The following is a 17692-nucleotide window of genomic DNA, read 5'->3' on the forward strand; positions in this document are numbered from 1 at the left end:
GCACAAGTAGGATACCTCTCGGTCACAACTCACCCATGAACCCCTTCTTTGGCCTGTGCTCCATAACTACTTTATTTGAAAACTTGAAAATAAGCTCATGGGTGGCCCTGGGGCACAATCTGGCTACCTGACCCAGGCCCAGGCCCACCTCCCACATCCTGAACATCGCTGGAGACGGGCCAGGCCCTCTCCGTGAGCCCTGCATAGCTGGGGGGCGCGCATCACAGCCAGGGTCCTAAGGTGACAGTAAGAACACACAGCAAGACCAAACGCTCTGCCACTTCCCACAGGAATATGAGCCGGGTCTTTTGGTCTGCTGCTTCTGTTTGGGTCTATTTTGTTTTTAATAGGAGCGGGGAAATCAGAGGCTGCTCAGGGCATCTGGGTTTTCTCTTGCCTGTGCTGCAGGCCCCCCCCGCCTCCCCTGGACCCTCAATGCTCCCGACTGTCCTTAATTAACTCTGCACGCAGACCCCAGGCTGCTCCGCCAGGATGGAGCCAGTGCTCCACGTACCAGCCCCTGGGCCTACTGCAGCGCGGGGCTGGATTCTCAACAAATGTGAGGAACACTGCAAAGATGAGTCACTGTCTAGAACCAAAGGAAAATACAAGGCGTCCTTATCGTCCAGAGGGACAATTGTTACCAGCCTTTAATCAGAGCCCACACGCATGGATGCCCTGAGTTCCTCGCCACCCTGAAAGTGTTGGTAGACAGACGCAAGACCCCTGCCCCCTCCCCACATGACTTAACTAGAACATTCTAACTATGTATGCATCTTGAGATTTTTTTTTTTAAGGAAACTTTCTTCTGGAAGTAAACAGGACCCGGTTGACCCAGTGTTGTCTCCTGTACAAATATCTTATGGATGTTTCAGAGAGAAAAACGTCAAAGGGTTCTTTTGACTAAGATGCTGACTTCAAGAAGGACAGCCTGCAGTGACACAAATCACCGCCTCAGTCCTCCCGGCTCTACCTGTTGGGTAAATACCGTGCTCTTCCAACTTCCCAACACACGTAAGCTCTTTACGGAACTAATTTCCTGTACCTTTGAGAGGCCTGGGCCCCGGACATTATAGACCCATTTAGGAAAATAGGAACGGTAATTGGGACATCTTTTGAAACCGTGTCCCCTCCCCTGTACCAGCCCCCACCAGGCCCCTCTAATTTTAGTCGGTCCGGTTACAGAGGATGTTTACATGTGCCTCTTCCTGGAATTTCACCTCTCTGCTTCGGGAGCAGGCAATTAGAGAGAATTAGGGCCTATTTGGCACATGTTTTCGTTAATGGATAGAGAGGCACTGGCAGCCTTGGGCAGGCCGTCTGCCTGTCTAATTGAGGCTGGCAATTTTTTGATTCCTCATTTTAGCTCACAGGTATTGAAGCAACCAAGGTCACCAAACAAAAGCTGCAGCCCACCATGGTCATCACCGCGCATATGGGGTCTGAGGGAGGCCTTAGGAGTGCCACAGCACCACCGCAAAGCACCCAGAAAACCCAGGGCACTGCGCAAACCAGGCCACAGGCAGCCTATGGCACAGGCCCCTGGCAGCTTTAGCTCTTTTTTTCCCCAAGTTGCCACCCTGACCATCTATACAGAAAATTCTGGCTAAGGGGGTCAGGAAGCCAAGTGGGGAGAGGGTCTCATGAGCAGAAGGTACAGAGTGGGTCTCCTGAGACACGCCGGGAGCCAGGCCCTCCCGGCAACCTCCTTACACAAGAGTTACTCTCTGGCCGAAAAATGGTTTTCCAGCCAGGCTGGAGGCTGACGTGTTCCCTCTGCCCCACATGGGAGGCGGCCCCCGGAGCTGCCCACAGCCAAGACCGCAGCCTGCCCACAAAGCTGACTGGGGTTGACCAACGCCTGTGACCACTGACCACACTGGTCAAGCAGGAGCCGGTGGCTGGCAGGAGGCTTCGGGTCCAGGGCTGGCCGCCAGAGCATGCTATGGCCTTTACTTAGGCCCTGGGCCTCTGGGGTCTCTAAAGCAGGGGGTCAGGGGGACCCAAGGTACACAAAGTCCCAAATCCTAGCTGACGGGCAGAGAAGCCTGCAGGGACCTGGAGTCCCACAGCACTACTCAGACAACCACAAGCCTGCAGTCCCTCATCCTTCAGACGGGGAAACGGAGACTCAAGGGACTGAGATTGCACCCACAGTCAGGCAATCATGTTAGTCCATAACCACAGGCTAGACCCAGACCCAGACTCTGGAGACCTCTCTAAGATGGCTGCCTGTGCGGAATCCCAGTGGCCATGACCTCCAGCTCTCTCTTGATCACCTACAAGTCCCAAGTCACAGATGGTGACCTACTAGGGGGCTAGTGGGGCCCCAGACTAGAAAGCTGGGGAGCTTTGTATCCTCCTTCCCTCTCCTATACCCTGGGCTGCCTCTCACTTACAGGAGAGGTACAATTAGCAGACTGCTACCTTATTCTGCAGATGGAGAAACTGAGGCACAGATACCAGCAGACACAAAGACAAGTCTGCAGCTCCATCCTCTCGACTTTGCCCTGGCTGTCTGGAGGGGGTCCAGTTCTTGGGGAATTCGGGACAGCCATAGAGCCACCCACTTCCCCTAGGGGCCTCTGCCTAGCCCCTTCCTTCACCACACACACCTGTCACAGAGTTGGGAGCACCCACCCTCCATAAGAAGACTCCATGAGCGCCCACAGAACAGCCCAGAAAAAGGGCTAGAAGACGGAGGAGCCGCCCAGCAATGGTCCCCAGTGCCCAGCCCAGGCACGCAGTCAGCCCCCGGCCCCTCTGACCATCCTCCTTCCCCAGCTTCCCATTCTGGGGCTCTGTGTCTCAGCCCCGTGCTGGCCACAAGGCAGTCTATCAGGCACCAAGGCCCGGTTTGATCGAATTCTTATTCCCAAGCCCAGCATTGCAACCCTCGTGTCGGAAAACGACGTGTACAAACCCAGCTCCAGGATAGAAGCATATGGGTGTCCCCAGGGTCAAATAAGCGGGTGGCTGGTGACAAGGGTCATTGTGCCTCCTCCATCCAACACACACACACACACACACACACACACACACACACACACACACACACACACACACGAGTCCTTTCTGGGAAGGTAATTGAGGTTTGCTTCTTTTCTTCTGAAGAAAGGGCACCTTCCATTCACAGCGCGCATTCAGAGGACCTGGGAATCCCATCTGCACTTGCTCTCCCAACGACCCCCAGGTGGCTGCGCTCCATGGGGTCCCCCACATTCCTTTCTGCCTGCGTCTTTGTCTCCAGCCACAGAAGCCTGGGATCAGGGCTAAGAGTCTCCTCGGTAAGCCCCTGCAAAGCCCCTATTCACTGAGAGAAGACAAACCAAGCAAAAGGTGGTGGGATGCCCTCCTCCTGCCCCCTCCCAGGCGGGGCCGGGGAGGAAGGACTCTTCATCTGCATTTTTCTCTTAAGCCCAAAGAAACTGGAGAGCAATTAAGAAAGCCAGGACGATCTCTTCCAGCACAGACCTCTCCTTAATTACTTCTCTCCCACACACATCCCTTGTGAGTTGGGGGCCCTGGGCTGGCCTCGGTCACCCACCACCTGCCCCGGACACCAGCCCCCACCTAGGCTGCCGGGAGTAGGGGGTGAGTCTAGAGACTTGGTGTCTAGAGACTTGGGGATGGCTCGTTTTGTGAGAAGCCCATTTTGCAGTATGAGCTCAGGGCCTGGGCACTGGGCACTGGCCTCAGGACCAGACAAACCTCAAAGGTGCTAGACACCCCAGCAGCAATGACCACCTGAAACATGGAAGCCTAGCACCCGCTTCTCCTACTGTCCTGTCCTATCCCTGAGTCCCACGGATGCCTAGAAAGGGACCTATGGGGGGGGGGGAGTTCCTGGCTTTCTCGCCAGTCCCACAAGGTCTTCTTTATGCCTTCCATTCCCAAGCAGAATTCACACCCTCCTACTCCACCCTTCCCTCAGACCCCAGGGAGCTGCCTTGATTGAACCAGCCCGGCAACTTAAGAAGAGTGGTCTCTACCCAAATAAGTTCTCCCTCTCAAACAGGAGCCCCTAAACTTGAGATGGCCATATCTGGAAAGATCCAGTTCTCCCAGAATTCCCCAGGTTGGTGAGCCCAGGATTAAAAGACTAGGCTATACTTCCTTATTCTGACTTGGGGAGTGTTGCGGGGGGAGTCAGGGTCGGTCAGAGAGAGGGGGGATTGGTGCTCTGGGATTAGAAGTGTTCACAGCTCTTACATTCCATCCTAAGAAGACAATGCTCTGGGCTCCCCTAAGCTTTGCCAGAGGCCTTCATTGTCCTGTGTTACCACTGCCCTCTAACCCTTCTGGACATTAATTTGTCCCTTCCAAACACCCTTTTGTGTGAAGCTCCCTCCCTCTTTAAAAGCTCATTAAAAGATGGGTAGGTGTTTCGACTGCTTGTAATAAATAAATAAATATTTTTTTAAAAAAAACCCGCACGTTGAAAGTTACTTCGTGTACTTGAATAAGAAACACAGACATCCTGGTGTCCGTAAGTCTTGCCAGATTCTGACATTATTTGGAGAAATGTACTTTCAGCAAATGCACCTGGGGTTTGACTCATAACTTGGGAAGGGAGCTGGGGGTCCTGAGAGCCTTCGCAAGGAGCATGCAGGTGTGGGCGGTCGCGGGGTGAGAGAGGGGTCGCCGCGTTCCTTCCTGAGTACAGATCCCCAGCCAAACGCTCGCTCGCTTCCTTTTCCCACATGCAAGGGAGGGGGGGCGGAGCGGGGGGGGGGGCAGAGGAGGGGGACAGCTCTCAGACACTGCCATCTTTACCTGGACAGCTGGTCCCACCTGGGAGCATCCTTAAAGACGCATCCCCTAGGGGACTGCTTAGCACAGTGGCAGATGATCAGAGGACCCCCCTCCACTGCCCCCCCAGAGTTACCCAAGGTCTAGCTGGTCAGGAACCTCCTCACTTTACACTCTCCTTAGTGCTCAAGGATTGGCCAATCCACCCAAGAAAAGAACAAGAACTTTCCTGAAAATGACTGTTGTTTGTTGTTGTTTTTTTTTGAACACTCAGGAATGGCCGTCCTGAGACTCCTGAGATGATGGGGAGGCGAAGGGGGGAGAGGGGCTGACGTTATTAGGGACATCTGAGAATTTGGTGTCATTTTTTTTGATGCTTTTGACTTCCCTCCCCCAGATGCAATGTGCTTGCCTGACAGTTCCTGAAATTTACCCCAGTCCTGACGGAACTTCATAGCACCCTAGAGAGACGGCCTAGGGAGAGGACAGTCCTATTCCAAGGTTCTAAGTGGGCTAGGGAACGAGCCAAAGAGTTTGGGGGCCATCTGAGGAGGGCAGCATGGCCTATGGCTGTGGCTATTTGACCTTGCCTTTGTCCTCTACTCTGTCTACCTTGTCCATCCTGACATGCTCCTAAGGGGCCAGCCTAGCAGCCAGGGGCTCTCGGCTCAGACCAGCTTAGTGCAGCTTCACAGATGCTTTGTCTGAGCTCTGGATTCAGTGCTCTGGCAAACCAGCCTCCACTCTGTGCAAAGGTCCCCCCAGCCATGAGTGGCTCTCCAGCGCACACACCGTGTTTGTAGGTGGCTCAGTAAATGCCAGCTGTGGGGTAAATGTCACAGGGCAGAGTCCTGGCAGGGCCCTGGACACACACGGCAAACAAGCAGACAAAGGCAAGAAGAGCATGTCCGGGGGCCTCTGCCCGCTCTGCCCACAAGGCTGGCTCTTGTTTAAAAGTAATATCCCCGTCCCCAATATGGGGGAGACAAGCTGAGCTGCACAAGAGCCCTCTGCATCTTCTGTCTGGTTTGGAAACTATATGAGAGCTGTGGGGGGGAAGCGGGGGGGGGGGGACACAGGAGGCAGACGCGACCCAGGGAGGCAAGGCTCTGTCCACAAAGCCCCTGGGTGTGAGCATCGTGGGAGGGGGCATCTGGACTACTTAGAAGGTGCCCTCTCTCCCGTTTCTCCTTGGCCTGCATGCTGGCATGGCCATTCACCTCATGATCCTGCACCCAGAGAACAGGGGCCCCCTCCTCTCCAAGCCGTCTTGCAGGCTCCCCTGAAAGCTACAGCATCATGGGGGGGCCTCTCCGGTCCCCTCTAGATCCTCTGATCCTGCAACAAGCCCTCATCCACTATAGCCACCCCCCCTCCCCTAACAACTCCAACCCCGAGCCCTTGACGGGCCGGTTAATGTGTCTTGAGTAAGTGAACCACAGGAAACAAACGCTGAGCTGCCAGCGAACAGTGTGGCTCTAATCCCTGCTTTCTCCGTCTTCGCCGGCGTCGCTGATGTTATTTAAACAAACAAAAACATTCCCGTCTCATTGTAATTTCAGGGGTGAGGACAAGGGCAGAAGAACTCGCCCAGAAGCACCATTTGGTTAAAGGGCATTATCAAAAGCCCGTGGCGGGGACATTCCCAGGGCTGGCGAGAGAAGCGTCTTGGCGCGCAGGGCAGATGGACGGAGTTTACTGAAGGCTTACTATGTGCCTGGCCACGGCTAGTCCCAGGAGACTACACCACATACAGATGTTCCCCACTTACCTTCTTCCTGGGTGCCCCCTCCCCACACACACACAGGCTGGCATGGCGTGGCAAAGGTGTCTGCTCCTAGCAAGGCCCTAGGCCCCTTGAGGTTAATGTAGAAGGCTGAATGTTGCCCCTGCTCCAGCTTCAGTGTCTACATTCTCTTTGTCTGGTTTGGTTTGGTTATGTAGCCTCGGCTAGCCTAGAATTCACGACACAGGTTAGGTGGTCCTCGAACTTGTCATCCTCCTGCCTTAGCTTCCCAAACGCTGGGATTACAGGTGTGCACTACCACACCCAGCTAAGCTTATTCTTTAGAGAGGTGACGTATGTGGACCCTAATGTTGGTGTGTGTTGAAGACGCAAAGAACTCACCCTCAACCAAGGCCACGAGAGGCCGGCGCAGGGAAGAGGCTTGTGTCTGTTGGCCATCTTCTGGGGTGCCGGGTCACGTCCATCGCTGCTCTTCAGGCCAGTGGCGGCGGCGGCGGCAGAGGTCATCTTTGAGGAGGAAAAGAGAGTTAGAAGTGCCGTAAGCAGCACCCCACGAAAGCCACACTCACGCCCACTTGAGAACCAGGAACACAGTCTCACCTGCTTCTTACAGGAGGAGGGCAACTGGAGTGGTGTGAGCCAGGGCAGGAAGGGGTGCGTGAGAGCCACAGTAGCCTAGTGCCCCCCAACACAAACACCAGGTCAGCCAGGGGCCTGGCAGGATGAATCTAAGCATCTCAGGGGCACGGGCAGGCGGCAGACGTCACCCACCAGAACGTGATGAAGAGGGGTTTCAGGAGTCAGCCCCCTGGAAGGCCGACCATCTGAGGCTGGGTGTGAAGAGGTGGAGACACCAGCAGGGCTGGTCCCGTGGGCACCAGGAACCTGTGGGAAACTGAGGCAGTGCTGAGTGGGCTGGGTAGTGAGTGATATCAGGTCCTGGTGGCAGAACTCGAGGTGGCAGGTGAGCAGGGCAGCCACAGGTTGTGGCCTGGCAAAGGAGGCCAGTGAGGAGGTGGAGGGCAGAGGGCAGAGTCCTGGGGGGCTCTGAGCCCAGAAACAGAGACAAAGGAGGGTCGGCGGGCAGGCTGAGGACCGTGAACAGGGATCACTGAGCGGAGAGCCGGGCAGCGGGGGGGGGGGGGGGGGGATCGTGAAGGGGGCTGTGGAGAAGCAGGGGCAGGGCCGCCAGGGAAGGAATAGGAAGCAGCCAGCCAGAGGCAGCATCCGCAGAGGCTCCTGGAGATCCTCCACCACAAGAGGCAGAGAAGCTAGCCTGAGTCGGGAGGTGGGGAGGGAAGAAGGGATCATGGGGGGACACAGAACCCCACCCATCTCAAGAGGGAGACCTGCATGACCAAGGCCGGAGAGGCGGACCACAGCCCGCCCCTGCGTGCACACCATGGAGACCCCAGGGGCTCCACTATTACAGGGGTGTGGGCAGGGGGGGCTCCACTATTACAGGGGTGTGTGCGGAGAGGGGTGCAAAGCCCCCAGGGATGGCAAGTTTGTATGAGAGTCAAGGCAGGCAAACCCCACGGACGCGCCCCACCCCCCTTCCTGCTGCTCGAGGACCCTCCCCTCCCTTCCCCCCCACCCCTCCCTTCCCTCACCCCCCACCGGCCGCCCTCCTGAGAAGCAGAGGCCGTCAAGGTCGTTGCTAGGTGACAGGTGCCACGCCCGAGGCTAGGACCATGGGCTCGCTCAGTTAGGATCAACTGTGGATGACGGGCTGGACGCGTGAGGGGATGCAGGGGCGCGGCCGCGAGGCCCCGGCAATGAGGCTGGAGAGCCCTGCGCCCGCCACAGCCCACCCACCACCCCCCTACGCCTGCGCTGCCCCGTGTGGCCCAGCAAGCTGCTCAGGTGTGATGGTCGAGTCCTTCCATTCACTCACCTGCCCAACCATACATCCCACATACTCTTACTGAGCCCCATTCACTGCCAGGCTGGTGCTGTGGGCACCCAGAGGCTGGGGGAGGGGACGGCCTAAGGAACCCCAAGAGACCAGAATCCAAAGTAGTGAGGAAAGGGAGGGAGAGGCTGAGAGAGAAAGCAGATATGGGGAGAGGGGTGGGGGGCAGAGAAAGCAATTCTCAGAATTGGGGTGCAGGGAGCTCTTCCTGGCCCCATCCCCCCAAGTCTCCTATGTACTCCAAATTGACTCAGAGGAGGCTGAGTCCGCAGAAGTCTCTAGAGGTCTGCATCCTCATTCTGAAGCCAGCTGAGATCCTGGGGCAGATAACTGGGAACCCCCTCATTTCTGAGAGCTGAGCACATGGTAAAGGGCCAGCCAGGCCTCAAGACCAAATGTCTCCCATACTATCTCAGCTCTAAGATACCTGCTGCCGTCCCCTACCCCCCAGAGGAGGGGCTTCTAGAAAGTTCTCACAGTGACATTTCCCATTATAGAATGACTGATTGGAGGGAAAGGGGGAGCCTTAGGGATGGTTCTTTACTATTTAAAAGAAGTTCTCTTTGGGGAACTGTGATTGTGTTCTCCCATGGTTGCAGGGGGGGGCGGTGGGTGGAGGGCTGTGTGTAGTCCCCACTTCGAGGGCTACAGCCCTGGGTCCTGTCCCAGTCCTGATACTGCTCCATTTGTCATTCGACAAGGCTCACCTCCACAAAGGACTTTCACCTCAAATGGACAGCCCTCCACCCCGATAATATTGGGGTGCTGGCTGGAACCACTTCTGATAATTTGGGAAGAAGATCTGATTCTGACCCTGTACAGTGCAGGACCGTTAGCCGACGGATTCATTTCCAGAGGGAGGTCCCGAAACTAAAACAGCTTAGTGCTCAAACTGGCTCCCTTCTCTAGGTGTTTTTCCATTTGGCTGAAGGTCTGGTGAGAACCTACAGTTTAATTAGAGTAATCTAATCTTGATTGATCTGCCTTGGGGATAGAAAGGTCCTGATCTGGTGACAAATAAGGAGTAAGTGTCCTCTCAGGACGTGACTGGGCTCCGGGAAGCTGGAGGATGCAGAGGGCAGGGGGGCACATGACATGTCGGTAGGACATGAGCTAGGGTTGTGATCCTAATCACACCGATAACACACATCCCCCTGAGCGACACCCCCACCCCTTACAATCCTGACAGACTACTAGGCCACTGAATCCCGATTCTGCCAGTACTCTAGAGCTAGATTTGAACCCCCAACTACGTCCTTTCATTTCTTGGCCTGGACAGGGAGAGGGGAACGCATGTGGGTGCTGGTCTACACTAGCTCTGGGCCTGGGCCACTTGCTAATCTGGGCTATATTCCCCAAGTTCTTGGTAGGGCCTGGTACTGGGGTGGGCTGGGGGCCTGGCACCAGACAGGGGAACAAGCTGGCTGTTGTATGTGTGTTTGGGGTGAACAACAGCACAACAACCCTTACAATGCAGACTGTCTGGTCCCTGGTCCCAAGGCCTTCAACTTTCTACCCTCCTGGGGAGACTCTGCTGGGATGGGGTGAAGGCTTCCGTGAGGAGCCCCAGCACCTTCAGAGGCAGATCCCAAATTAGAAGTGTGGCTTAAGGACCCTCCTCGCGCCCCCCCAACCCCCCCCCCCGCCCCAGATGCCAGCTCAGCTCATTATGATAATCAGTATGTTTTTCCTTCACAGACAAAGAAGGCCCCTTATGAGGCCAATATTGGAACCCAGCAGCTACCTCATTAGTGTCTGCGGCCTCTTCCTTCGACAAGGCCCAAGATTAGCCTTTGTTCATTAAGGAAAAAGGTTGGAAAGTGGAATGAGACTGAAAAACCCAGCTGGGGGGCGGTGGGGGGGGGGTCATTTGTTCTGTCTGCGATTCATTCATTGCAATGTTCCTTATACCTAGGGGATTTAATCCAGCCAGTGAGGGGGGCGGCCATGGAGAGGGAGGGGGTGGGAGGTGCAGAGGTTAAACCTGGGAGAGGAGTTAAACACTCCAAATGGGGTGATTTGATCTGGAAGCCGGGATAATCAATTTAAAAGCTTCCTCCTGCTTACTTTCTCTAAGCCCAGCCTAACGTGTAAGAGGAAACCTTTTTGCTAGATGAGTTTTTGGTGGGTCTTAAGATTCCCTAAGTCTCCCTTCTAAGTCTCCCCTTTCCTACTTTTTTTCTTTAATGCGTTTTAAAAAATTGTTCTTTTCTTCTTTCTCTCTCCCACAAAGAGCCCCCCTTCTCCCCCTCTTTCTTCTGCGTTGGGTCCTCCCCGTGAGAACCAGGCTTGTAAGAAAGCCTGATTCCAATTGTGTTTTTCTCATGACTTACTTGAGTCCCTCAACTAGTAGTGTCTGGTGCGTGCTTACCTGTGAACTAAACCCACCTGGCCTGCCAGGTAAAGATCCGTGACCCTATTTCACAATTCTCTCTAATGGTCACAGCACTTACCCCCAGCTCCGCTGATTTCTGGGTGCCCAAAGCAGGCCCTGTGAGGCGGGCAGGTTCCCCAGAGATAGGAGACCTGCGGCCTTGAGTTCTGGGGAAAACCTGGCCAGAGCAGGTTGTTCTGCAAGCCACAGGAGAGAAGGCCCAGAAGGACTGTGTCTGGGTGGCCTGGCAGCTGGGAGTGTGTCTAGGTGAACGTTACAGGCAAGTCTTTACCTGGGTGGGAGCCGCTGGACGGAGGAGAGCAAGTCAGGAAGCAGTGGATTGAAGAGGAAAATTGGAGATCAGGAAGGAAATCAGCAAGTGTGGACAGGCCTTTGAAGAAGCTGGGCTGCGAAGGGAAAACAGACATTGCAGTGGCTAGAATGGAGGAAAGGAGGAACCTGAGGCATCAGGAATTCAGAGGGGACACTCAGGATGAAGTGCAGACCCAGGACAGGTACCCCTGAAGAGGCGATGGAGACAGTGACATGATGGGGGGGTGGGGGAGGCAATCAGGAGATGCCACTTCGCAGCCTCTGCTTCCCTGGGAGGTGGCAGGCCGGTCCCAGGCCAGGCCAGGCCTTGTGAGGATCAAATGAATGGATCTGTGTAAAAACAAAAGTGCCGGGTCACTTTTACGGTCCACACCAAAGGTGCATGGAGGCCTGGATTTTCATTGACCAGAAATGATTGGTCCAAACATGAAGGATATAAAGAGCCAAGAGTGAAAAGCTCCTCCAGTCTCTGGAAGACAAAAGATTCCCTCCTAATAGCCTGAATTAACTCAAAGCAGGTCTCCACCCACTTCATTCGTCACCTTCCAAGTCATCCTTCCACCTCCATTTGTCATATAATCCAATCAGCCCCTTTCCCGGGCTGGGAACTATTTATTGTCTATAGGAAGCTGAGTTCCTCTAAAGCAACTCAGTTGTGGTTTTTTTGTCTTTTTGTTTTTTTTGGTCTGGTCAAGACAAAACTGGACCGATGAAAAGGGGACCAAAGAAAGTGCTGGTCAAGCAAAGGCCCCAATTAGCTTCCAAGAGACTGTTTTCATGATCTTTGTATCCTGTATCTAGCCTGGTAAACCGGGCACATTGTCAGCATCTCAGGAAATGTTTGTTACCTTAATTCCATTTGTACTTATTCTCGAATTGATTTATGGAGCGCAGACACACACTTAGCACCTACTGGGTGTCACTACTGACAGAGAAGAGGGCTGGGTAACACCGCCCCGCTCCTCGGATGTGAAGCATCTGGCAATGTCCATGGCAATTTACAAAGCACTTTCCCAGGACTTCACATCATCTGGGCTTCAGAAGTACCCTGTGGGGTTCCCTAAAACCACTGTTGCTTGGGGCTGCTTTTAATAATCTTCCTTAAGACCATGGAAGGAGCTGAAGGTTGCAGAAGTTAAATGACTTGTTTAAGGTCACTCCTTTACTAGGAGGTGAAGCTAGCACTGCGGCCACGTGGCCGATTCAAGGCCACCCTGGAGCCTGTGGGATTTCATGTCCCACCCTCAAATGTGTAAAACTCAAGGCCAGCAGCAGCAGAGGGGCCAGGGGGAGCCACAGCAGCAGCCCAGGGTCCTACTAAGGCCTTTCTCTTGCTCACAGTATGCCAAAGTGCTCAGCTTCCTCACTGCAAATGTTAAGTCTAATGTTAAGGACTAAGGATTGGGGAGGGGGGGACTCCTGTGTTCAGGGTTCTCTTTGGAAGGCATCTATCTTTTTTCAATTATGCCAATCAATGTCAAACTCATCCTTGTCTAACAAGGGGGCTGCCTGGTGACACTTGCACATACACCAAGGTAACGTGCAGGCTACACAGAAAGTGCTCTGGAAATGGCCCTGTGCCTACGTAACTGGTGTTCTGACTCAAGTCTTCCCGATGGCCATCACTGTGGAGCCCCTACCTGGTGCAAGGAAAGCTGCCCCCCATGCATGGGGGGCTGCCACGAGTCTGTTGGGGAATAAATAAGACACGTAAGATAAAGGAATGGGGTGGGGACCGATTTGCCTGCAAGCTTTTTCAACAAACATTTGCTGACGGCCTCCTCTCTGCCCAGCCTGGCCCCAGGCTGCTCTAACTCATTTAATTCTCACAACGACCCTAGCAGGTTGCACCTAATGTCCCCATTCCCCAGAAGAGGACAGGGCTGTCTCCAAGGATGTGGGCATGCTTGGGGGGTGGGGGGGAGGACAGCCAGCATGCTCATTCCAGACGCCCACCCCAGGTTGCCAGCAACCTGCCCTTGGCCCAGGTCCCCCTCCTGAGGGGCTCCCAAAGGGATCCTTCCACTCAGGATGTTGTAAGGACAGCCTGGTCAGTCAAGAAGGACCGACCCCCCCCTTGGGGAAGGAAGCACTCCAGTTTGCTAGCAGGGGAGCACAAGGAAAGAACACACAAAGACAAGGCACAAGCGTAGCAGAGGTCAGGGGTAAGGACCAATGCCCCCTCACTAGGGCATTGGTTTAGGTCTTTAGTGAAGAGTGGCCGGTGCTCTTCATCTGTGGTCTTCCCAGTCCTGGGGGTCTTCGGGTGGCTGTTCTGCTTGATGGGGGCGGGGGTCCAGGTGTCCTCTGCAAATGACCAAATGTCAAAGAACCAACTTAAAAGCCCAGCCTAAGAAGTAAGCACAACTTAATTGATTAGTGTTCATTAGTTAAAATTTAAAGTCGTCCTCAATGGCTAATGAGTCTGGGGGTAATGAAGGAAGATGGCAGACCTGGGGGTCGGTGGGGGTGTCTGTGTACAAGCTCAGCGAGGAAAAGAAGGGCCGTGGTACCAGAGGTGGCGAGGTGCAGGGTGCCAGCAGCTAGGCATCTGGGGTCTGGGGTCCTGGAGGCAGGGTCATCCTCGAGGAGGCCCTGCGGCATGGGAGGGCCCAGTGAGAAGATGGCCTCTGCCGGCCATCACAGGGATAGCAGAGAAGGAGGGGCAGGGGGGGAAAGGGGAGGCAGGAGCGGGAAGGGGAGGGGGCGGAGGGAGCACAGAGAGAGGAGGAGGGAGGGAGAGCTAAGGAGGGACCAGGGAGGGAGGGCCTAGGAGGGAGAAGGAGCAAGGAGGGGGAGGAGGAAAGAGGAGGGAGGAAGAGGTGGGGGGGAGGGAAGAGGAGTGGAGAGCAGAAGGGGGGTGGGAGGGAGAAGAGGAGGAGCGAGGGGGGGAGATGTGGAGAAGTGGGAGGGCCCAAAAGGCAATGGGAGGGGGTAAGGATGACTTGATTGACAAGGCACAAGTGTGAGCCATGTGCGCATGCGCACCCTCAAAGCCAGGAGTCTTTTGCACACGGAGACCGCTAGGGGGCGCGCGGCCCGCAGCTGGAGCCCCAGCCCGCAGCCACCTGCGGCTGCCCCCGCCCGCGCCAGGGCGCAGCTGCCCGCGCCGGGCTGGCGCAGAGTGGGCGGGGGAAGGGGGCGCACAACAGGTCTCCGGCCCGGGGGCGGACGGGCGCAGCGCCCCCCCCAGCCCGCCCCGCCGCCCCGCCACGCGCCGGGCCGCCCCCGGCCCGCGCTAGCGCCCCGAGGGTCGCCTGCGCCCCCTACCCCCGAGGGGGCCACCGCGCCACGGCCACGGGACCCCCGCCGCAAGGCTCTCACCGCAACACCCACAGTGATCTCGCCTCCCACCCCGGGCAAATCCAAGCGGACATCAAATCCATCCACGCGCACCGAGCCCGGCTCCGTCCATCCATCAGAGCGGGGTCTCCACACCGCCACCGTGCGCCCCCAGACCTGGCCTGGCCTGCGCCGCCGCACAACACCCCCGCCCCGCTCCGTGACGTCAGTGGGCTCCTCAGACCCACCCCGCCTCCCCGAGACCCCGGCGGGCGCCCCCCGCCACAGCGCCACCCCCGGGGGCCCAGCCCCGCCTGGCCGCCATGCGCCAACCCTGCGGGCCGGGCGGCGTCGCCAATCATCATCCCCCTCGCAGGTACACCAGTCCAGAATCTTCCAGAAAAAAAAACCCGCGCCGACCCCCTCCTGCAGGAGAACAAAGGCCACCTCCCCTCCCCACCCCGCCCCCCAAAATTCCGCAGTGCTACCCGGCGCCCTCTTGCGGTCAACAGGAGAACCTTCCAGAAACCTGCCACGTAGCAGCCCGCTCGCGCGCTACTCTCTCCCCCCGCCCCCCCCCCACGAGAGCGCCAGCCCAGGATGGGGAGGGGGCTGCCTGGGGGTGGGGGGGCCTGGCGGGGACAAAGGAGATGGCGAAGGGCTACTTTAGCCGAGCCAAAGGCCCCCACACGCCAGAACCTTCGGGCAAGCATCGCACGCAATGCGGCAAAGCGCCCGGGCCCCCCCCATGCCCAGAACCCCCCCAGCACGCCCACCTCGCCGCGATCCTCCACCCCCTGCGCCCCAGACCCAGGGGCGCAGCGCCCCCCGCGCCCCGACCCTGGCGGCGCCCTCCACCGAGCTCCTCGCGGGGGGCTCGAACTTGCACCCCTCATCTCTCTCGGGGTTCCACGGCTGCTCGGGATCGAACCAGATGATCCTAGGTAGAAATTTGACTTCCTCCTCCTCCCCCTCCTCCTCCTCCTCCCCCTCCTCCTCCTCCTCCTCTTCCTCCTCCTCCTCCTCCTCTTCCTCCTCTCCCTCCTCCTCCCCCTCCTCCTCCTCCTTTCCTCCTCCTCCCCTAATTTTTCTTTTGCCCCTCCTGGAGCCTGCGGTGTTGGGGTTCCGAGCCCCCCGCGCGATCGCGGGACCCGCACCCCGCAGGCCCGAGAACCTGGCGAAGGAGATTGCGGGGAGAGCCGTGCCGCAGACCCTGCTCCCCGGGGCTCTTCCTCCCCCTGCGGCACTGCGGAGGCGCCGCCGCCGCCATATCTCTGACATGATCATGTGATCCTCCAGGGGGGGGTCTCTGAAACCCCCCAACACAGGATTTTGGACCCCGATCCCGAAAACCGCTAGATCCCCCCCCCCGAAAAGGGGTGGGTTTACCCGATTGCTCCTGCACCTGGTCCTCAGCCCCTGCCACCCACCCCGCTCCGGGGGAGATTCGAGAAGGACCCTGCGGCGCCCCCCACCCAGCCCCAGGGCGATGTGCGTGGACGTGGCCCTTCCTGACGGGGTCCGGGGTGCGCGGCGCGCGGGCCGAGCGCGGGTGCCGCAGCCTGGCGCGCCCGGAGGAGCGGAGCCGACCCCGCAGCGAGCCAGCGGGCGTCGAGCTCGTCCTCTCTCCTTTGCGCCTCCTTGGAGGGAAGGATGGCCAACCACTCACCGGATCCGGGGCTGTCGCGTGGGCGCCCAGGGCCGCCGGGAGGAGGCGCCGCCGTGGCCGGCGGAGGCCAGGCGCGCTCTGCCTCCGCTCGCCGCCGTCTGCGCCGGGGGCCGGCTGGGTGGGGTTTATATAGAGGTGCAGAGGGGGTGGTCCCTGACGCCAGCGCATTCTGCTGCAATGCGCTCATTTCTCTAAAAATGATTGGCCGGAAAAATGAGCCCCCCAGATTCGATGACAAATTGCTCGAACCGCACCCAGACTGCAGCAAAGAACGTAGGAAAAATTCTGCCGCAGTGCCCGTGGCCGCCATGGCCGCCACCCTGCCATCGCCCGCCGGGCCGCGCTCCTGCGGGGGTGGGGGGACCCTGGACACGGGACCCCGCGACCTGTGTGCACGATCCGTGGGAAAATCACACACCCCCGGGGTGGCTCTGCTTGGTGTGGAGGGGGGTGTCCTCAGGGATAACAGTGGCGGGGGGCTGCGGGTGCGGGGTCGGCAAGCAGACCATACATACACCTGGCTGTTTCAGAGCGTCCATCGGAGGATGTGGGGCTTAGGGAAAGACAAGGACGAACTCTGCTCATCGCTGGGTGAGATCATTGCCCCCCATGTCGGTCTGAGGCTGTCACCCCTCTTCCAGCCCACCCCATTTCTGCCCGGTGATGGCTGACGATGCTGCACTGCGTCTTGGGAGTCAGGAAAAACACAAAATTCTGGCTTTGAGTGTGGGCTTCTGTTTCTTACAACATATGGACCCCCCAACCTCTCCGATTCCCTTTCTTCCACTTATGGGGTACCCCCACCCAACTCAGGTTGTAATGAGAACGTAGGCATGAATCATGTATTTCTTCCCCCTCCCCAAAAAAATGTATTTTCCGAGTGAGAACAGGGTCCTTCACGGAGATGCCGGGGATACAATGGGGTATAACCCACAAATTGGGGTGATCTCAGCACATGTATGCCTTACAAGAAACCCACACACACACCAAGCCCAAGAAAACAGGCAGTAACACATGTTGCTGAGGGTTGGAGCCGCCGGCCTCCAGCTCAGCACTTGGCACACAGGAGCTAATCCCGAACAGGTGGTGCCTTCACAGCTCCACCTCGCCTTAAGTGGCCAAGTGGGCAGTGCCATCAATCAAATGTCCTCTCTCAAAGGTCAAAATACTGTTGAAAGGCACACGAGGGATCTATCTTAGGGTGACAGGTGGGTGGCAGCCGGGAGGACAGGGAAGGGATGTCTGGTGCCAGAAGGGAGGGGGCTGAACATGAGGGCTGGACCCCACCGGGGCGGGCAGAGGCCCTGGAGAAGGTAGGAAATCAGAAAAGCGGCTTTGCACTTCTTTGGGGATCCAACCGCTTTCAAGTGAACCCCCGACCCCATGCCCAGCTGTCCTAGGAAGTGGCTGTAATGGAGTTGAGAGATTGGGGAGCAGGAAGACCTCTGAGAGGAAGGCAGAGGGGGTCACTGGTCAGCCACCAGTCGGGTCAGTGAATATGGACCTCCAGGGGGAACACTGGAAGGGGTCGTGGATAATACGAACTAACACACTACTAGAGACATGAAGATTTGGGAGGTTTGGGGGATTATCACATGTGTGTCAGGTCTGGAGGGCATT

The 17692-nt window shown here is 57.2% G+C and overlaps 1 protein-coding gene across 8 annotated transcripts in view; it reads right to left on the reverse strand.

Annotated features, from left to right (window-relative positions):
- The window catches only part of LOC138810436 (uncharacterized), a 29272-nt gene extending 13112 nt beyond the window's left edge, over positions 1-16160 (reverse strand). Inside the window, exons 1-4 of one of the 8 annotated variants that reach the window (XR_011367137.1) lie at positions 16073-16160; positions 12762-13428; positions 11081-11195; positions 6881-7006 (exon numbers count right to left, since the gene is read on the reverse strand). Coding sequence is in view for 1 of the 8 variants with exons in the window: in XM_069997562.1 (XP_069853663.1) it covers positions 6881-7006; positions 7100-7174; positions 7271-7903 (834 nt within the window). In the remaining 7 variants the exon portion in view is untranslated. Of the gene's footprint in view, positions 1-6880; positions 7007-7099; positions 7175-7270; positions 8009-11080; positions 13429-13574; positions 13717-16072 lie in introns of those variants that run through there. The other 7 variants (XR_011367136.1, XR_011367135.1, XR_011367132.1 and 4 more) reach the window with 7 other exon arrangements.
- Positions 16161-17692: the final 1532 nt, after the last annotated feature.

This window comes from Dipodomys merriami, unplaced genomic scaffold, assembly GCF_024711535.1.
Source record: "Dipodomys merriami isolate MVZ:Mamm:240054 unplaced genomic scaffold, mDipMer1.0.p SCAF_50, whole genome shotgun sequence".
Lineage (NCBI taxonomy): Eukaryota > Metazoa > Chordata > Mammalia > Rodentia > Heteromyidae > Dipodomys > Dipodomys merriami.